We start from the raw sequence: 23,019 nt of genomic DNA on the forward strand, positions 1-23,019 counted from the left end.
CCTGAAGCCAGGGCTTTTACGGTTTTTCCTGGCTAGATTTTTCTTATTCAAGATATTCTTATCAAGCAAAACGGATTAGGTATAACAGTGACACTTAAAGGGCACAACTAAAAAGAAAACAGGGAAATCATTAAAATGATTGACATTGAAGGCTTTTAAAATGACCCATGCAGCACCTGAATTGGCCCCACTCCTCAGTGCCGCCTCTCAGGTAGAGACCAGATCATGGAGTTTCAAATACCCACTTTCTACAAAAAACAAACAGAATGCTTCTCCACCGCACAGATTCAACAGTGAACAGGACCGTTTTCTCCTAAATGGTCTGATGCAAGAAAGTAGCTCTCATACGTTACCAAATACTCAATAAAAAGTCCTGCATTCACATGCAGCACTAAAGCTGAAAATAATTAACATTTATAGGTAATAAGGAGACAAAGGGTTAATTTTTTTTTACAATTTTATTTAAAAAAAAAAAAATCTTCAATTTTAGACAATATAAATGTGTTTTATGCTTTTATAAAGTAATTCCCCATAACGTTTAGTGTAAAGTCTTGCAAGCTTAAAAGAAGATCTAGCTGTGAACAACGTTCTTTTATATTAGAACAGAAACAGCATATTACAGCGCACAGAAATTATAACAGGCAACAATATGCAAGAAAAACATTTTAATGAGATGTTAATGTTAGTTAGCAGCCAAACATACAAGATATTCTTTCCAATTCAGATTTTAATGAAGCCGAATAAGTATATTTAATAGTTCAAATGCATTGTGAAGAGAAAAAAAAAAGGGGGGGGGGGGGAGGGGGAAGAAAAAAGTGCTTATTAGTTTTCTTCACAATTAAACTTAAATTTATGAAGCATAAATCCAATTGGTCTATTCAACAGAAATGGAACCACCATCTCTCCAAAAAGTGTTCAGTCCCTTAAACTACGTTTAGTAAAAATAGTGACAAGTTCCAGAAAATACTTAATTGGTTTAAACAAAAATTAACATTTTAAGAAACCTACTACTGGGTTTTTACATATTAAATAAACCCACTTTCTCATCTATATTCTAAGTTCATAATGTAGTTGGGTTACTTGAGTATCAGTACAATTTCAAGTCATCAGCCAATTACAAATGACCAAATAGATCTCTTTGTAATGTAAATAGCATGAACAAAATATAAATGGAACCCCTATGCAGAGATTTAGCCATACTCTGATAGTACATGTACCATTTCACAAAAATGGAGAAACTGTGGCCAATCAACCATTATTGTTGGATTTCTAAAGTAAAAAGGCTCTCAAGAGACTTGTTACAATGAGCCTTTCAGGTTATATTTTACCGTGAGAAGCTAGGACCATCAAAGCTCAGTACCCTAGAAAAATGTTGGTGTAGAGATTTCCTTGCCTGGAAAGTACTTAAAACAACCAAAAACAACTTTGCTAAGCTTGCCGGGGGAGTTCCATGGTCCATGCTTTATATACTTCCCCATTTTTCTCTGAGCTGTAAGCATTTGGGAATAGGCGAGCACGTCAGCCCATGCCCCAGTTTTTCTTTTTTTAAACTGATGCATCACCCATGAGGTCTCAAAGTCATCAAATTAGTGCTATCAACTACTGTAGTAGGTACGAGATTTATGTAGACATGCCTGCATCTTGTAAAGTACAAAATGAACTATTAAAAGGCAGCTAGTTGTATGGGTACATTTTTGTTGAATATCAAAATGGTTAATAAACTCCTGCCTAGCTATGTGGATACCAAGCAGCTGGAAGGAAGACTTATTTGAATTACATAATAGCAATTGAACCAGTTTCTTGAGCTGGCATAAAAAAAGGAACAAAGAAAAAATAGTGGAGGTTAGTAGGTTACATTTATTACAGCAGATTGAAACATGCTGAGGATATGCTCAAATCTTAAAACAAGGTTTTTTTTTTATAGTCATGAGTGTTTCAGTTCATTTTCCAGTACTTAAGCATGTCTTATTTTGGACGGTGTGTAGCTCTTGTCTATTATTTCGTCTTGTAAAAACATGTGAAGGCATCGTTCATTTTGTGCCAATGGGTGGCCAGCAACTCTGGGGGAAAACCGGAAACAAGAGTTATTAGTCCTGAGGCCTGGTCATAACATACATTTTAGAATATGAGAGATCATATAATCAAAAACTTAAAATTAAGCTCGGCCAACACGGGACACACACACACACACACACACACACACACACACTTCATAGAAGCAATAATCAATGTACTGAACCAGTGTTAGGGCAGTCTTTCCACGCACAATATATTACTTTTTTTATTTAAACCTTTGTCTGCTGTTTTATTTTTAATTCAAGTTGCTTTCGCCAAAATTCTAGGGATCATTCTACATAAGAGCTTCATTTTTTTTTTTTTATGATTTGAGAAGGGGATATTGACTCGTTGCAAAATAAATAAATAATTTTTCCATTTCAAAATAAGTACATTACATACATCAAAATATAAAACACCTATTCATAGCATTTTCTATGCATCGAAGCAACTTGGCCATTAAATAAACAAGGTTTGTACCAGTAAAGAAAATACCACAATCTACAATCAAAGCAAATTATTATGCTTGCATTGTAAGCGGTGTTCAAAGGATCGAGCGCACACACAAGAACACACACACACACACACACACACACACACACACACACACACACACACACACACACACACACTTAAAAATACAGGGAGAACTGTACTATGCAACCATTTGTTTCAATTTCAGAGGCAATCTGCATACATTAACTATGCAAAACAAATAGGTCAACAATAAGGGCTTGCAGTGTCTTAACCAATTCAGTGCTGGAAGGCGCTGCACGCCACATCTCAATGCGCTGCAGTGCCTCCACAGCTGTAGCCGATTACGCTAATTCTGCTGGACAATTTATTGGCACCGAACAGAAGATGTAAAGCAACCACACTTACTTGTTTATGAACTGCTCAAGCCCTTGCTTCCTTTCCTCTATGAAGCCGTCCTCAAATATCCCTTCATCTCCTCTGAATGGAAGCTGCCGAAAAATAGCTTTCCCAGGTAATGAGGGGACCACCACCTACGACACAAAGCATGCTTTTGAGAAATGCAGAGTTCTAATGGCCATATTGGTTGTAGAAGAGCTTCATTTTACAGCTTGTGAAATACACTGTATGGAGGTTTTTGTAAAATACAAAATCCATGTTGAACATCTGCAAAGAATCCTCATGTTTTCATTTCCAAGTGCTACACTTGTTCCACAACCTACACCAATAATTGTATTAATATTAAACCGCCACCAAGAGTTAGAACACTTACATTATGGAAAGCACTTGTTTACCTTTCATAATTAATTGATACATTAAATACTTCACCAGAATCTGATGATTTAGACACAGCAATGCCAATATGAGTATATGTATAGTTAAAAAAATAAAATAACGTTTCAGTCCACTGTGGGACATTCCTCAGGGTAGTGTATAGCCATGAAGGATATACATGCATCTTCACCTGGAAATAAAAGTGCAAATACAAAAACGCCTGCAAAGCTGCAGGGGTCAGAGCCCAGCCACTGGTTGCCAGGCAACCACTATGTTGACACTTGCACCATGATTTCGTAATGGCTAAAAGACCGCCTAGACATGTCAAGAATGGGAAAAACAAATACATACAAGAAATATGCTAAGCGGGGGACAAAACTTCAGACACCCTTACAGATCATATATAAAAACATTACATCTTTTGAAGATAATGACCACATGGATATACAGGTGGGGGGTGGCTTTCACTGCAACCAGCCTTGACTCAAAGTGATTGGATTATAGCAATTTGTTCTCAAACATGTCCTCAGGAACCACTGGCCATACCAGGTGTTCGGTGATTTCACCTTTGTGCAAGTGCATTAGTTATTTCTAATTTGTCTATGAATACGTTGGGTGGGGGGTTAAAGGGCTTATTAGTGCAAGGCCTCATTTTTCTCCAATTGCAATGGTGAAAGAATCTGGGCTGACCTCAAGCGTACAAGGCAGACCAGATGCATCTGATTTTGTACGGAGTTCATGCTGCCTCTCTTGCCAGCCAAACGTGCCCAGAAACACATTTATGATGCTCATTATAAACGTCAGAAAATCATGCAATTGTACTAAGTCTTACCTTGCTTTCTCTTTCAAGCTCACTTCTTAGCCACTCAAAGTCACTGTATCTTCTTCTAACACAAGACTCCTTCAACTTAAAAATAGGAAGATTGGTCTGCAAAACAAATACATTACGAATAAGTGGTCTAATTGATAATTCCGTTGCCACTGTGTGGGAGGGGAGGGCACTGTCAAAATCAGAGACTCTACAGTGTATATACCGATCTCACAAATACATGCGGTGTGCCAATGTAGTTTATTACATAACTGGATGGATCCCAAAGTGCAACAAACTGCACAACTATTCCCATCATGGAATAATTTCAAGTACATAAACGTAATACATGAAATATTGGCCAGCATCATCTGCCCTCTTTCTATATAAAATAAATTAAATATACGTTATACAATTTTATATAGAAGAGGGAATCTAACAAACCAAAAGCTAGTCGAGGCAATTTCCAATGTTGTCCAGGGTTCCACGGTGTTTGTAATACACTTCCGATAAAAACACTGCTGTTGTAAACGTAATTAACACCGAAGGGATATTTTTTATTTTATAGTAGTCCATAAGAGGTCAAACACTAAGTGACATGTGATACTGCCAATTCAATTTCTAACAAAGTACAAAAAGATACACGTAAGAGAATTAGTAGCAATACAAAATTATAACTACAGATTACTGTGGCCAGGACATACTTGAAAACGAGAGGCAACTCAATGTATTACTTCCTGGTAAAATATTTTATTAATACATAAATCAACTGTAACAGCTACAATATACAAAACACTAACCAAACTCCCATAAGTAGCTTGTTACAATCCAGGAGGTTTTTACATCTCTATTTGTAAACAGCACCATTTTAAAGCTGCAGTTCAGTCTCTTTTTTTTTAAATTTTATTATTTATTTATTTTTTTACTTCAATAGCTTTATGTGTGCAATCTCTAATTACCTAAAGAACTGTATAGCTGCAGGTCAATTCGTTCTCCATGTATTGATAGGCGAAATTTGGTGACATAATTAGTGAAGGGATCTGTTTTTCTTCTGCTTCAGTCTCAGTGGAAGCTCATGAATATTCATGAGCACTCCTGCACTGACATGTGCTAGAGGGAGGGCAGGGCTCACAAAGGGGTGTGCCAGGGCTTGTGACAGGACATGAAGGGGCAGTGCCTTAGCAAATGGCTGTTAAAATAGAATACAAGAAAATTGGTCTTTCAAAGTTGTTTTTTTAAAAACAGAAAATACTAAAAGTATTTTTTCTTACTACAGAACTAATTTATTAAAAAAAAACACACATGCAGGATATTGCCTGAACTGCAGCTTTAAATTCTCCAAAAAAGGTGCAAGGGGTCTGCTCACCTACATTACACATTGTACATGGCACAGAGTGCTATCCCGATGCATCTCAGACAGGAAACACGCGCCAACATTGGGCACATGACTATAGATACCGTACACTTTAGTTTCTCTGTCAATGTGACATACAGGAGATTACAAGAACCACGAATAAAATAAAAAAAAGGTGCAAATAACACGCCATTGTATGCAGTTTGTCAATAAAACATTACTGGGTTTGTATAGACGAATATATACATAAGAGTGATAACTTTCTTATATCCTGCCAATTTAAATTAGTCACAAGTTTTCAAGATGCTTAATTAGCTGAAGGTCCTGAGCAACCAGTGAGACAGGCAGTGGAAGGCTCCACAGTTCACACACGGGCAGGAATAGATACAATAGGTAGCACCTTGTATTAATAGACAGGACATAATAGGTCCAGTACCTGCTAATGCAACTATGCCAGTCAATGACACTAAATAAAATGACACCTGTTTTGCACTGTTACTTTGCTCTTGCACGAAGCTGGTTAATGCAGATGAGAGAAACCAGGAAACGATCTCACATACAAGCACTTCTGTTATTTACCAGCTAACCACATTAATCCATTGTGGAGATGACTAAGACCAACAAACCTCTTAAGATAAGTCAAACTTTCACTTAAGGAGCCAGCTTTCTACACAGAATTTTTTGTTTTTATCCCACGAGGTAATAAGAGGTTACACAGACCGCAAAGATGGTGAATTAGATATTATGCAAGATATTAGGTCTCTCCTGTTACACCTCTACTGGCTTTTTACCCGACTTCAACTTTACACATTCAATTCTCGGGATGTAAGCGATAGAAAAAGCTTTACGGCGCAGGGTTTTCTGCAGGTGATATTTTGCATTTTAAATTCCCTCTCAAATTACTTTACAAAAGGTGGAGATTAGCTGCTCTCTTACATTGACCCTGTAAAGATCACGCTTGTGAAAAGAGTTTAGAAGAATTTTCATACAGCGACTACGGAAGTCTATAAAAGTTAATCTCTGAAATAACATATCAAGTTTACAGGTACAATGCAAGAACTAGAAGTGCCAACTCATCTCATTTTACCTTCTATTTTTCAACATTTTGAACTTTTGACATAATCATGGTTATAAAGAAAAAATATCCAGTCCACAGCGGAACTGTTCCATTAATTTTGTTAAAACCAATCTAAACATCACATTTATAAAAAGAAAAAAAAAATTGTTGCTGCAATGAAAATGTCAAAGGCTAGGAAATTGAGCGGCTACAGATTGTCACAACTGAACCGTCACATGAAATACCAGGATTTAATTTTCCAATACAGAAGATTGTTGGGTGGGGTTATAAATGCAATCTCATCAATATAAAATGGTGATGCAATGCAAGTGATGGAGAAACCGATTTTTAGGTTTTCTAAGTCAGAGTAGGTTTAAAGACAAATTCCAAGCTATTCGATATCCTAACCAGAGAAACGCAAACTGTGACTCTGAAGTCACATGTTCTAAAAATGTCCAATTTGGCACATTTAAAACAATTTGCAAAACAACTCAAGGGGCCCGATTGAAAACAGGATTCTCTTTGGCCCGTTTCTCCTAGGTCACGGAGCTTGACAATCTGCCGAGGCTAGGCAAAATGGTTTGGTAAAAAGGATAGAGAGATATATTTCCCAAAGGAATTGTGGCGCTTTTTTATGGAGATAAAAAAATAAGAAAGTGCTACAATTCTTGCGATCTCTATAGTTATATATCACAGAATTGTGGTTTTCGCCTATAGATATATCTATCTCAATAAAAAAAAGTGCAGCACATTTACAGGATGTAATTTCTCTTCAGAAGGACTTGGAGAGACAGAAAACTTGGGCAGGTAAATGGCAGATGAGGTTCAATATAGATAAATGAAAAGTTATGCATTTGGGAAGCAAGAATATACAGGCGACTTACAATTTAAATGAGGATAAATTGGGGGAATCCTTGATGGAGAAGGATTTAGGAGTGCTTGTAGACAGCAGGCTTAGCAATACTGCCCAAAGTCATGCAGTAGCTGCAAAGGCAAACAAGATCTTATCTTGCATCAAACAGGCAATGGATGGAAGGGAAGTAAACATAATTATGCCCCTTAACAAAGCACTAGTAAGACCACACCTTGAATATGGAGTACAATTTTGGGCACCACTCCTTAGACAAGACAAGACATTATGGAACGAGAGTGTGCAGAGAAGAGCCACCAAATTAATAAAGGGGATGGACAATCTAACTTATGAGAGGCTAGCTAAATTAGATTTATTTACATTAGAAAAGGAGGCATCTAAGAGGGGATATGATAACTATATACAAATATATTAGGGGACAGTACAAGGAGCTTTCAAATGAACTATTCATCCCAAGGACAGTACAAAGGACTCTGGGTCATCCCTTAAGGTTGAAAGAAGAGCGAGATTTCCCCAGAGACAAAGGAAAGGGTTCTTTACAGTAAGGGCAGTTAAAATGTGGAATTAATTACCCATGGAGACTGATAGCAGATAACAATAGATTTGTTAAAAAAAAAAAGTTGGACATTTTTAGAAAGGTATACAGGGATAAACCAAATAAGTAAACATGAGAAGGATGTTGATCCAGGGAGTAAACCGATTGCTAATTCTTGGAGTCGGGGAGGAATTTATTTTTCCCCTTATGAGATATCATTGGATGATATGTTAGGACACTGGTGTTTTTTTATTTGCCTTCCTCTGGATCAATAACTAAATATAGCTATAGGATAAAGTATCTTGTCTAAATTTAGCATAGGATGAACTTGGACGTATGTCTTTTTTCAACCTAATCTACTATGCAAGTTTCTTAGGGAGGAGTTTAACCTGCACGACCTAGGAGAGACACACAGTTTCTAGCGTGCAGGTTAAGCTCCTCTGGAGAGGCTAGCTGCAGATGCAGCTAATGAAGACAGATCTCCCGACTGCAAAAAAGGTTTAAAAATAGGCAGTCAACAGCCACCAGCTGAGAAAGACTTTCCCCAACCAGGAAAGACACTGGTTGGAATGGTTCCCCAGGCCTGCTGGGACCCACAAAAAAGGAAGAGACTCTGCATGAAACTGAACAAGCTTGCTAGATGCGGGGGTTGTCTTCAAATAACTGGCGTTCCATAGACTGCTGAGGGAGTATAGCTGTCCCTTCATGGTTGCTGTATCCAGAGGGATTTTCTAGACTCTCTTGGGACAGAGTTGCCATAACCAAAAGGACTTGCTATGTTTTCTATACATGAGTATTGTTAAAGCTGGAAACTGGGCTTAGCCAGCCAGTGTGTTAGACTAACTACACAACAGTGTCTGACTAATAAAGGGGAGTAGGATTTTTATTTTATGATTTAGTTTGCCTTTAAAAAAAAAAAAAAAGGGGGGAGGGAGAGTGTGCCCATTTGTTTTGATGTTGAAAATAAACCACTGAAGGTTAAAACCTAAAACATATCGTTTGGACTGATCTTACCATGAGACTATCCTGCCACCACACACCCCTAATGCTACATCTAACTTGACATTTAATAGTTACATACATATCTGTATATCTATCTATCTGTATATCTATCTGTATATCTATCTATCTGTATATCTATCTATCTATCTGTATATCTATCTATCTATCTATCTATCTATCTATCTATCTATCTATCTATCTATCTGTATATCTATCTATCTATCTGTATATCTATATCTATCTGTATATCTATATCTATCTGTATATCTATATCTATCTGCATATCTATATCTATCTGTATATCTATATCTATATCTATATAACTGAAATAATGTTTGTGTGTGTATTTCTTCCCCCTGTGTGATTGGCCCACGGACGCCCTCCCCACCACCCCTCACATTGCGTGCACCTCTTGCCCTCATTTGGATTTGGAACCTCACTTGGCAGGACCATCTCACTTGCAGTTGGAAGCTTACTTGCTACGAGAACAACTTGCCTACTCAACGCTACCCACACTCCTCGCCGCCGGCCTCACCTCTCCCCCCACACCCACACATCTTCCCCTGGTCACAGCACATACAGCCGCCGCTCCTCGGCGCCAGCCTCACCTCTCCCCCACCATCATCCCCCCGGTCACACCACAAACAGCCACCGCAGCCACCGCTCCAAGGCGACACCTCACACTACAAAATCTGCCTTCACTGGGACTACCAGGTAAGAAGATTCTTCTAACTATGCTGACATAACGTTTAACGACCTACTACACGAAGAACTTCAGCCACTTATGTATGTCATGGTGGGGACACTCACTCTCACACAATCACATTTTCCCTACACACTCACAGAACAACTAACACTATCACACACAAATACCTATGCCATCTATTATACTACTGGTGCATCATTCACTATCTATCACAGTATGTTGTTGCCTCAACTGGGAGACACAAAGGTCTGTTCTATAAAGCATGCGGCCGGGCGCCCCTAAAAACTACGTACACACATACACAGTGTGTGTGGGACTATTTATTATCTCATATTTAATTAAAAAAACTATAACATTCATTGCATATGTCTTTTGATGTTTATTCAACAACCTTCACAAAATGCTTCACCTATCCTTACACTGTCACTCATAATAACTGACACATTTACATCCCGGGCAACGCCGGGTACATCAGCTAGTTTTCTCATAAGCAAGTGCACGTTTGTTCAATTCTTTGCCCAAAGTATTTTAAGCCTACAACCATGTTACGGCCCATCTGTAGGTCCTACCTCTGCTGCACCTGCAAAAAGCTCTCATCTCCCTCCATTAGAGGTTAACTGCCCATCTAACTCAATACGTAAGAGACACAATTCCTGTGAGAATACATACAAATCAGGTACATGTATAAATAGATGACACCTTTTCAAAATGTTTTAGAATGCAAACTCAATGAAATGTGAACAATTATAAGATATCTTGCAAGAAAAGAGGGGAGAGGTAATAGAAGTGTAGTAGACTGGAAATGGAGAAAATGACAGGGAGAAGACAAGTTATAGGGGGAGGGGGAGGAAAAAAATCAAATCAGATGCAGCATGAATAATGGAGACTTCAGGAAGCTTCAATTGAAAAAACAAGTGCATGCTCCATCGCAGTAAAAAGTTCACAAAATGTAATGTGGTTGAAGGATAAGAAGTCCACTCACAAGGAGCTAAAATCTCATTCACAAACCCACACGTCTCCTCAGCATTAAAGGAACGATCGGAAGTCCTTTCTGCACAGTACACGTGGTTCAACACTAAAATGGTGTCAGCAGCGGTGGACGTTTGAACGTCCATCTGTGGTTGATTCCAAGACCATGCAAGTTCGTCCCGGAAGTGAATAGGTACTGCACACACCAGAACCGGGTTTTCCGTGCAGTTCTGCTCCACTTAAACCAGTCACCCGACTGACATATCAGAACGTGGCCAATGCATTTCGTAACACCACGGGTGACTTTTTTGAAGGGTATTGGAAATATAGCCAGCAGCCATGAAGCTGCAGATCAAGCAATAGCCTACGTGTTTTTTTTTTTTTAAATAAATCAATTCTGTGCTATGAAAAAATACTATACTATTTATATATATATATATATATATATAGTTATACGTTACCGTTCGATACCCTTTGTATCCCCCTGAGGAAGGTCCCATTCTGTAGGACCGAAACGTTGGATTTCTGGATGTATTTTTGCTTTCACTAATACACTTTGATTTTCAACTTTGAGTGCTGTCTCTTGTTTACCAATCCTTGGAACGGTAACGTATAACTACATTCTCTATATGGGACGTGCACCTGTGGCTTACCAGCACCTATTGGAGTGCCAACTGTCTTATCTGACATACATATATACATATATACATATATACACATATACATACATATACACATATACATACATATACATATATACATACATATACATATACATATACACATACACACATATACACATATACACACACATATATACACATACATACATATATATATATATATATATATATATATATAAAAATAAAATAATAAACACCTCTAAATTACATTTTGACTGCATTATAATGTAACATGTGCAATTGTATCTAGTGACTGCCTTGTCACATGATCGTCCCCACAGAACTTTGCATCATGGGTCCTCTTCTGCTGCACTGACAGCCATTTAGTGAGCCCCGAGCCGAATCTTCGCTGATTGATCACAGGAGAACGGATTGATCAGCAACTTAGCTAATGACTTATTTTGTGGATTGTATTTATGCACATATTAAAGGGGAAAATAAAATAAAAACAGGCAGCTTGGACTGCCGATTTAAATACTCAATGGTAACCCAAGGCCGTGCCTATAGTGCTGTCGTTGGCGACGGCGACACGGCGGGTGACGTTACCCGTCGCCACCGGCGAAAGTTATGTTTCGCCGGGCCGCAGGATTCCGGCAATTTGATTTGTTCAAGGGCCGTCACGTGACGCCCCTGGAAAATTCTAATTTTGCTGGCTTCAGGGGCACTAACAGCCACGCTTCCCCCCGACCCCCCAGAAAATCTCACCCCCCCACCCACTTTTCCCACCCCTGACCTAACAGGAGCTAGAGACAAAACACACATCAATTGTTGCTCCAAAGTATAAATATATAGATGCATATTCTATCTAGATGGAAACAAACTGTCATTCTAAACAAATGTTATAAAATAATGGACAAATGCACCAATTATATAGATATCAATGTATATTAGAAAAGTGAATATTTTATACAATGGCATAAATTGCATTAACATTACACAGGAACATATGCAATACAGTAAGGCACCGCTTCTCGGCGATCCGCCGATATCGAGAAGGGGACCGCTATGTCTGAATGGTTCAGTCCGAGGTCACGCGCAGAACAGGGAGGAGTTTGCCAAGGTTGCGCATGCGTAGAAGTGCGAGTTGCCGGTCTGTGCATGCGCGCACATCAAAACTCGCTGGTTCCGCTTTCCGGCGGGCCCTTAAAACGGAACCCGCCAAATGCCCGGGGCCCTCCTGTAGACGTACAGAATTACATATACCAATCCATATGAACACAGAACAAAATAGATGTACGAGAGCATGTCATATTTCTACCACATTGCATTTTGTAAAAAAATAAATAAAATTAAAAAAAGTTACGCTATGGAGCATGCACTTTTTTTTTACATGCAAAGTTACACAGTTCTACCAGTTGAGTATGCAACATAAATGGTTGCAGCTGAAATCCTTTTTGTAGCCATGTCCGAGGCAGCCTAAACAACAGTAACTACTGAAACGGATGGGGTGCCTCAATACTTGTGGTTATATAAATACGGGCCTCATGTGGGAAAACAAGGTCAAGTAACAATGAACGATGTATGCAGCATAGAAGTACTTGGTATCAGAGTTCCACAGCCCTTTTCTGAAAACCTCTACATAAAGAGCCTTGTTAAGGCATTCTTGCTTTTTGTTCAACATGGCCAAACTGCCATCTACCCCACTGCAACCCCCCCCCCACTGGTGCAGACCACCTGTGGTGGGTGTGTAAAACTCATTACCACTGTACATTGTAGCAAGTGTATTAAACACAAACCTGTAGAAGGAAAAAAATGGCTGTATATAATTTTTTTAAGTAACAGGGATTTATATTTGTGGGAAGTTAACCCTGCGTCTAGTCGAACATATTTCCACAAAATACTCCGCTCCCAACCTCTCCACATAAAGGAAAACAGGGCAAAGACACTGGAAATTAGAAGAGAGTCAAGTGCCACTTTATTTTGTCGCTAGATGCTTTTTAGAAGCCAATGAACATAATGAATAATACTGCGGGGACTTCTTTCATCCTGCCTTACTGGTCATAGACGTAAACAAAGCGGCCTTGTTGCCATGGTGCCTACTTTTATGCTGCCATTTCAAGTAGGCCAAGGTAGCCTTGATACAGCTGGGTTTACATTTCCATTAAAATAGTTGTTTGAAAGTTTAAAAAGAAGCCACTTTGGCTTACTGTTTATTGCGTATGTTAATATCCAATTAACTTTCAAAAGGGCATCTCAATGCTGTGAGCATCAGAAGTGAGCTTGGGAAAACAAACAGAGGAGGAGGTGGGGTATGGGAAGTAAGAGCCGCTCGCTGTATCACAGCTGCAGTACCCCCTAGCCAGATACATTGGAAATGTAATCAAGTGAAAGCACTCAACACTACTTACATCGACAGCAAAAAAATATATATAAATAACCGTTTCAAATCTATTTGATAGCTTTTTAAAATCTGGACTCAGAGGGGGAAAATGTGTAAGTGAGATTAGCAGGGAATTCTAGGAAAAGTAATTCAAGTCTCCATGGCACACCAAAGCCAGTATAACCAACCTCACACTGAAGAGACCCACAAAGTCGAAACAGTCTGTGAGTGTGTTTACTGGCTTTGCATCTCATCCCAGCCTATGTTTAAAAGCTGTGTTTAAAGCAGTATGCATTGGCTTAAGGGTTGTTCATGTAATGTGAGCTTGAGACAAAAAGGCGGCACTGTGTGCTCATTTGCATGTCATTTCCCAGAATCCCGTGCTGCAGTGGAAGTGCTGGGCGATAATGGGGGTGAAAGGCAGGGTTGCAGACCTGTCAGACATGCAAATGAGCGAGCGAGCGAGCGGGCGAGAGAGAGCTGCATAGCCAACAACGGACATTAACAGCTCAACATGTCAGATCCTGTACCTGTCATTAACCCTTTGGTGAGCCCGAGGAGCTGCAGCACCACAATGAGCCCAGGACACAATCTCTCCTAGAGTGTTCCTGTTCTAAGGGTTCATTCAAAAACATATCTAAAATCTGTCGCTATTTCCTCCGCAATATTACAAAAGATACGCCCTTTCCTCTGTTGCTCGACTGCTAAAACTCTGACTCAGGCCTCATTCTCTCCTGTCTCGATTACGGTAACCTCCTGCTGTCCGGCCTTCCTGTCTCCCCTACAATCTATCCTAAATGCTGCTGCCAGAATCACTCTACTCTTTCCTAAATCTGTCTCAGTGTCTCCCCTCATGAAATCCCTCTCCTGGCATCCCATCAAATCCCGCATCTCAGACTCAATTCTCATTCTCACTTTTAAAGCTTTACACTCTTATGCTCCTCCTTACATCTCAGCCCTAATTTCTCGCTATGCACCATCCCGACTTTTGTGTTCCGCTGAAGGATGTCTTCTCTCTACCCACTACGCAGGGTCACCGAAAGGCTGTTCAGTTCCAGAGGCCCCTTGCTTCCCATCCATGTAAATAATGAAAGTATGCATTCAACTTGGGATGCACATTTGAAGTGGTAGCAAGTGATGAAAAATGGCTGTGTGATAAAATTGGGGGGGGGGGGAAGACGGGGGGAGACAGAGAAGGGGTGTCATACAGAATCACTAGTACAACTACAGGAGGATGAACAATGTAAAACTACAAAGTAGGACAATGAAGAAATTATTATGCCATTCGTCAGGTTAACAAACAGTTTGTAAAATACGACAAAGATATAGATATATTCAGCTCAGAAAACTACTGCAGTGGTACCCATTTTTATATATACACTATGCAAGAAATTATTTGTTCTGCCAACCCCCAATTAGTAAATCTTATTGTCCATGCAGGCAAAGTTGTGTGACCGATCCCAGGCTGTATAGTGTCCTCGGCTAGGTTAATAAGGCCCCAAACTGCACCTCAGTGTGAGCAGACTGCATGGGGTGGTATACCTGTAAATTACGACGGGAGCTTCACGTGACACGCTGGTGCGTGGTGCGTAGCCCGTCTGGCACTCAAATGGTTAAGGGGTCTCATCTAGGGGCTTTTTTTCCCCCATCAAAAATCTGACACCTACAAATATTTTAATTTTAAAATGATTTAAGTTAGACTTGGGCTGATTTATGCGCTCTGGCTACTTACTCCTTTTTGTGTCATCAGCTCAGCTAATATGTGTACAGACAAAGGCCCCTCTCCCAACAACATTATTGGCTCTCTGATAACAGGATTGGATGAGGGTAAAGAAATTACTTCAAACATTTCCCCATTCAGAGGCACCAAGAAATTCAAGTGCAACTAATTTCCAAATAAAACAAAATCTTTCACATTCTTTGTTTAGGGAAACCAGACTGTGAAAAGTATATTTTCTGACCGACTATGTGGGATTGTACCTTTAAACCTATTACCGTCCAATAACAGATAAAGGCACTGTTGCTAAGAGTTTCTACCTAACCACTTACTGTAAATAAAAATTAAAAAAACCTAGTGTGTTAGGACAATGCCACATATTTGTGATCATGTGTATGGGTCTTCTGGTGCCAAATGGGGTCTCCATTTCGTAAACATGGGCCTGGTATACTACAGTGGTTCTTGGAACTGTTCTCTAGAACCACCAGAGAGAAGAACCAGGTTAAAAAAAATAATTATCAGTGCATTTGCAAACTAGGAATGGATAAGAAGGAAAGAGTGACTCAATGAGTGCTCATTTGCATGTCATTACCCACAATCCCTGGCTGCAGTGAAACCAGTGTTCGCTAAGCAATAATGGGGAAAGACAGGATCGTAGACGTGTCTGAGACCTGTAAATGTAACCACAAGTGGTATTTATTTGCTGTACAAAATAGGAATAGAATATTGAACAGTTGCACCAGAAGCCTTGACCATTTCAAGTTTGTGAGACGCTTGAAAACCACTGAAGTAAGAGTGCATATTTCTAACACTGAATGGGTTAATAAATAAATGTTATGGGGCTATGAAACTGCGATGGTACCAATCAGGGCACTATTGTGCAGAAACTCCTATGGAAGTTTCTGTACGATCACACCTCCACCCCCTGACCGGCACTATGGCAGTTTAATGAATAACCTCCTAGGCATTTGCAGAAGAGTTTAAGAAAACACACTATTAAAAGGAAACAGCTGGGACTGTGAAGGTTAAAGCAGCATTATGACTACTTACTCAGCAACTTTAAAGATTAGTTTCAAAGTAAAAAAGCACAGCTTTTTTCCCACATCTGCAATGAGAGCTATCTTGAACCTCGTTTTAACATGGCTAAACTTTCCAAAGGAGTGATCACTTGCACCCATGCCACCGGCAATATGCCCACTTCTCAAACAGACTACAAAACAGGAGGCTTCTAATGTACACAAGCATAAGTCAAGTCCAAGAGGTTCCTTGTTGACAAGGGAACTCCAAGTTCAGGTAATAATCACAGCGTTCAGTTTTAAATACCCCATATGCTCCCAGGGGCGGAATGGGACATTTCACTGCGACCAAAACGCCGCTGGTGGTCCACCATCGGACACTTCCCCGATGTCCGGTCTTTAAATGTCAGGATTGTCAGGTCAGAGCAGACATCGAGGCGAAACGTTGTAGAACGCTCGAGGGTGCTTACCAGAGCCCTATCTAGAAAGTGTCTTTAGTAATAGGCCATGAGGCAATGTGAGGAGACTCAGCACATTCTGTAGACAATATGTACACTTCTTCCACCACCATACCCCTTAGTGAAAATAAGTTCCCTGACAAGACTGTATAAATCTGCCATGTTAACTTCTTAAGAGCAATGTCCACTTCATACCTAATCTCTCTCATTCCACCACCCAACAAATTTACATAACCAGTACCTTTTTATGAATCTTAGTCCTCAATGTATTTGTCACGTTTGCCAGTCAAACCTTCAAGCAAAAATAAATTCAGTGAGAGCTGTAGAGAAGCTCCATAGAAATAAGAAACATTTCTGGTTCTTCACCCTAAACTTCTTTAAACAAGAATAACTAAAGTTAAATACAGAAATAGCCAGGCTTCATGTTCACGCTGCCAGGGAATTCCACGGAATCCGCTCTACGACAATCGCTCTTTCGAGGGGTTCCATTTGGAAGAAGCAACCACAGCATTTTGCTTTTCTTCCTGTGGCTCTGGGACAATAAGTCAGGCTATATTTGTACTAAGCTGGTTTCTAACATTTGCACCTCAATGTAATGAGGAATTTTATAGAAATTGCATTCACCCCCCTCTATTTTAGTAAGCACCAGCATATTCCAACAGCTCGGAATAATGGAAACTCATGTAAAGTTTGCTCTGGAAAGCAATACAAGGGCTACTCACCTCATTTTACATTGCTCAAGTCAAGGGTCATTCCCTCCTTGCACCAAAGGCAATTAATTACACTGACACATTTAGGGGGTCTCATCTGGGTAATTGTTACCTTTTTTACCCAAATCCGATACCTGTAAGTAATTTTCATTTATTTCTTTAAAGTAAGACTTAGGCAGGGTTTCATTTCCTCTGGCTGCTTCCTTGTATGTGATGTAACAGCCCCCCCCCCCCCCCCCTCGACTTATCAGTATTGGCTCTTTGATAAGGGCAGGGGGGGACTAGGGTAAAGAAAACATTGAATTGACAAACACTCCCCCATTCAGAGGCCCCCTAACAAATTCAAATGGCTTTGAGAAAGAAAGTGCGCTAGTTGTCCAAAAATATTTAAATGCATAATAGTAATAGACCAAGTAAGTAAAGATATAAAATACACAATTCCCAAATCCAGCAGCCAACATCCTTGTAGAGGGGATTTCCACATCCCTCCCAACAATGGAATCACACAGAACAATTGGACGCAAACAGCGCTAGGGCCAGGCAGGTTTACATTCAATTGGCTGACTTTGTGATTGTACCGTAAAATGGAAATTAACATGGTTGTCTTTGTAATGCCTTCAAATCATTTGTTTTTTGTATGCCTATAAATTTTGAGAGGTGGGCAAATGAACCCTTTTTGGCCACCAACCTTCCTTTCTTCTATGCGGCACCTCGTGCAGGAGGCAACACCACCCCAAAACATCACACGAATGTCATCATCCACATCCCAATGGCCCTTCCATGTTCAGCAGTATTGGGAATGAGAGGTTTGTAAGAAGATATAAAAACCAAGGCACAGGCGGTATACAGCCAACACTACAACATTTAAACCTTTATACAATCAGCTTGAAGCAGACAAACACAGCTGGTAAAAGAATAGCCCAAACAATAATTTTTAGGCATCTAAAACTTCTAAAGTGCACATTACAACAAACGTGCTCCACTAATCATGGATCCTGTTCCTTTATGCTAGTAAATTTGTGCATTTATAACAACGTTCATTCACCCTTTCTCAGTTTACAATTAAAAAAAAAAACAAAAAAGCAGTTTGAAAACACATTTAACATGTATTTACGTACATAGTACGTCATGGCATGCCATAAATTGTGGTCGGTATGGTATTCAGTCAGCCCAAAAATATCAGCTTGTGGATGTTTGCAGTTGATTATTTAAGGGAAAACAACGTTTTAGCTTTCAGGGCCAGCACTTCTACATCACGATCACTCCTGAAGTGATCACCTGATCCACTTCTGTCTCCAGGGCTGGATAGCATCATGTGATCACTCCAGCAGCGATCATTATGTAGAATTGCTGGCACAGAAAGTTAAAATAAGTCTTTTTTTCCTTAAATAATCAACTGCAAACATCCACAAGCTGATGTTTTCAGGTTGATTGAATTCCATACCACCCACAATTTATTATGCTTAATGGTATATAAATTAAGCTTTCCTGCATGCCATTTAAAACCACTTAATGAGCTAAAAGGAACTTATTTTGCCTAAAAATAGTGATTTTAGGATTTCCATACATTTAGGGATAAAATTATTCAACAAGTGTGTATTCAAATTCATGTTATGACCGCTTTAAAAAGGAGTAATCCAAGCAATATGCTACATGTTTTTTTTTTTTTTTAAATAAAAAAAAAGTTCTGTAGTATTAGAGAATACTTGCTACCGGTTTTTATTTTAAAATTCAACTCTTAAGGCCATTTTTATGAGTTTTAATATACTGAGCGTTTTTTGATTTCTATGGCCTGTAATAAGTGCGCACGCGTCAATTAGAATTGGCTGTGTTAGCCAGACGTTTCTATACTAGGGACGCACGTGCACGGCCGTGAGCAGTGGTGTGGCAGACCAGGGAAATTACAATAAAATTGTATTTTCGCGCTGCTGCCGTGCCGCAAACCAAACACTGCGCGGCCTAACGCTGTGACAGTCACGCCCCCTAACTGGGCGCATCACGGCTTACAGCCTACCAACTAAACGCGCAAGCGCAACGCCGGGTACACGCACCAGCACCTATTATATAACAAGCCTATAGCAGGTTTTAGGTCTCCTCCCCTCAGTAGTGAAAGATCTTTGTAACACTTTCCTGTCTGATAATTCGTTGCCTATATTACCAGCAGTTTGGGCTGTAAACTGTAATAGATAATGTTATTTTGGTAGTACAAGAAAATATTGTAGCTGCGGAGTTACACTGACTGAAGGATTTAGTGAACCCTGGGAAACAGGATTTGGCTGATCGATCATGGAAGAACCAATTAAATCTGTAAATTACGTAAGTAGTTTTCGATAAAAGAGAGAGAAAAAAAGTGGTAATTAAATGCTGCATATATTAAAACCAACAATAACACTCCAAATCGCAAAACTCGCCTCAGGCATATAAAGAAAAAACAACATAGTGCAAATGTGTATCAAACAACTTAATTAATATCACACTGATGAATGCACACTCACGTGGTAAAGTATTAAATTCGGTGTTTCCAGATTTCTGATCTGGTGCAGTTATAATGCAGGAACTCTTCTGGACATAAATAAAAAGAATATATACTGTAAAACAGTTTAATTAAAAAACACATACACGAGCAGTATGCCCATTCAACTCACATGCTCCCACAAGAACACAGGCAATTTGACCACTCTGGGACCAGTTACAGACATAGTAGATGTCTGTCGTGCCGCTCTGCAGTGGCTGTAGCTGGAAGCTGGAAGGTCCGTGTATTCCTCCTCCGAAGCGGACAGCGGATGCGTCACAACCAATGGAATCCTGCGGCTTTGGCTGTTCCGGTCTCACAGCAATATCGCCAGATAGCAGGGCAGACAGGCGGCACAGTGCTCTCAAACATGAAAGGGACCACCCTACGCATTTCAATCGATACTCCAATCTTCATCAGCTGTGCACCCCTGCCTTATAACTGCACCAGATCAGAAGTCTGGAAACACCCGATTTAATCCTTTACCACGCGAGTGGTCATTCATCAGTGTGATATTAGTCAAGTTGTTTGATACACATATGCACTATGTTATTTTTCCTTTTTTTTTTTTTTTTTTTTACATGTCTGAGGGGAGTTTTGCACTTTGGAGTGTTCTTGTTGCCTTATCCAAGGGTGTTGAGAAACACCCCTCATAACCGCTGCATCTCCCTCTTTGTGATATAAAATTGTATTTGTTTTTATAAACTATCACTAGGTGATTTGGGTTTGCGCTTATTTTCTGTGCTGCACTATATATTAAAACCCCCAAAGGTATTTTTTATTGTTTTTTTTAAGCTGCTTGAATTGCCTCTTTAAAAAAAAAAAAAAAAAAAAAAGCACACGGGGGTCAACAATGATTCCATGTTGCAACTTACTGTACTTAACTTTTTCTGACATACAAAATTCTAGCATGTAATGTAAGCAGTGTACATCGCGAGAACGTAGCAAGCACTGCAGATTTGTATTGCTTCCTATAGATGTTAGATTTGTACCCAAGATGACATGCAATTCTAACCATTATGGTTCTTTGAAGTAGGTGTTTTAGTTATTTATAGCTGAATAGTTCTAAAAACAAGCTAGTATGCACACAAAAACATAATGCAACATTTTTGTATTCTTATATATGGCGATTCATATACCTCTACATAGATAATATCCTATATTTATATTTTAGAGGAAAATTATTGCAATTTCTGTAGAAGTCAAGTTCGTTGTCTATTGATTAAATATATATTTCAAGATGATTTCTAGGTGAAAGAATGGAAATTTTTTTATCAAAGCCAAGAATCTCTCTAAGGCCGCGTCCATACTCCATATATACCATATACCATATATACTATATACCCCAGATCACAGCTTGGTAAATGCTAGCTACGGTGGGCTCAGACAATACGCACATTACAGTGGTGTGCAGTTTCAACGCTGAAAAGTTATCAGACTTTATTCAATCCACTATCCAAAGCCAGATATATCAACGTTTCACACTTACAATCTTTAAAACGCATACGTATGGATCCTCCGTGAATATGCATGTGCCAATACGCAACCAATAGCAATGTCCGAGTGTGCAAACTGTTCTTTACAGATAAAATATTGAATTCACTGCCAGCAAGACATTAAACATATTGGGGCCGGACACACTGCATGCAGCACATTACATGTGCAACACGAGTATCCGCATAAATAGAGAAGCAACATCCTACCTGTATTAAGAAGCCAAAAGCTCTTTGCACCAATTATAAAAATGTGAATGCTGTAGCTAAACTACCAAGATCAAAACAGGAATAACTCCTGTAGACGGTAGATAACAGTAAAGACCTATGCTGTTCTGTCACCTTCCACAATCTATGTATTGTACATCCTGAATAACCCCTCTGTAGACAAACTCCATTTATAAAAGGGCATCTTCCCTCTTGAGAGACACACACACACACGATAGATTCTCTATCAAACGGAATATATATATATATACATATATACACATATACACACACACACACACACACACACACACACACACACCACCCTGTTCGTGATAAGATTGGGAGGTTTCATATTTAACAGATACTATATATCTACAGACCGCTGTACACTGTGACACTAGGCCCAGCTCCTGCCTCCTTGCAGCCACCTCCGGGCCCCGGTGTATCTCTGCCTCCTCCCCTCACCTTCAGCCGGATCTCATAGGTGGTAAAGCGGCCCCGGCCGACCCCCACTGTCTGCGGGCTGTTCACTTCGATCTCCAGGAAGTTGCTGGGCGGCCCGTACGCGTCGTTCAGGTTCTGGGGTTTGCTGAGCAGCCGGCGGGTATCGGCCACGGTATCAGCCATGATTATGGGGTTGGGTGAGGCGACGGCTCGCGTCCTGTCCGCGGCGTGCTGCTTCTCTCTGACACCCGGCGCCTCTCTGCCCGATACCTGCCGGAAGTCAGCGGCGGTCAGGTGACAGAAGGGCGTGCGTGCGCGCGATCAAGCACGAGAACAGAGAGCGCGGGCCCACGCGAGTTAACGCAAAACGCGGAGCGTCACGTGCCAGAGTTCGAATCATCCCCAGCAAAGACGGGGTTAATTGTTATTCTCGCCACCTCCAAGGGAGGGTGGGGGCAATGGTTAAGTCACGTGACGAGCGCGCGCTCGGCCTCAGGGCCATTGCTCTTTGCACTTGGTGGGGCTGAGGCCACGCCCACTACTTGTTATCTCTTTGGCTTTGAACGCATTGAGTTGAGACTCAGTGCAGATGTGTTGACTGAAAGTATGTGCTGCAAAACTGTGGGTTAATAATAATAATAATAATCATTATCATCATTATCATAATACATATGTGAATATATATATATATATACACACACACACACAGTATTTCCTCGATTGTAAGACGCCTTCGATTGTAAGACGCACCATCGATTTGGCCCTTACAATCAAGGAAAATTAAATTTTCACTTACCATGAAGCGGGCGGCGGCGGCAGGAGAGGTCCCACGTCTGCAGATGGTTGAAGAT

At 40.0% G+C, this 23,019-nt stretch overlaps 1 protein-coding gene across 1 annotated transcript; it reads right to left on the minus strand.

The window, feature by feature from the left end:
* Window positions 1-466: 466 nt before the first annotated feature.
* SNX3 (sorting nexin 3) lies at window positions 467-22,566 on the minus strand. Its single transcript, XM_075597571.1, has 4 exons — window positions 22,190-22,566; window positions 4,136-4,231; window positions 2,938-3,062; window positions 467-2,060 (listed from the first exon to the last, which is right to left on the minus strand). Exons 1-4 carry the CDS (start codon window positions 22,349-22,351, stop codon window positions 1,955-1,957), a joined length of 489 nt encoding a protein of 162 aa, XP_075453686.1. The 5' UTR covers window positions 22,352-22,566; the 3' UTR covers window positions 467-1,954.
* Between the last annotated feature and the right edge of the window lie 453 nt (window positions 22,567-23,019).

Source organism: Ascaphus truei, chromosome 4 (assembly GCF_040206685.1).
Source record: "Ascaphus truei isolate aAscTru1 chromosome 4, aAscTru1.hap1, whole genome shotgun sequence".
NCBI lineage: Eukaryota > Metazoa > Chordata > Amphibia > Anura > Ascaphidae > Ascaphus > Ascaphus truei.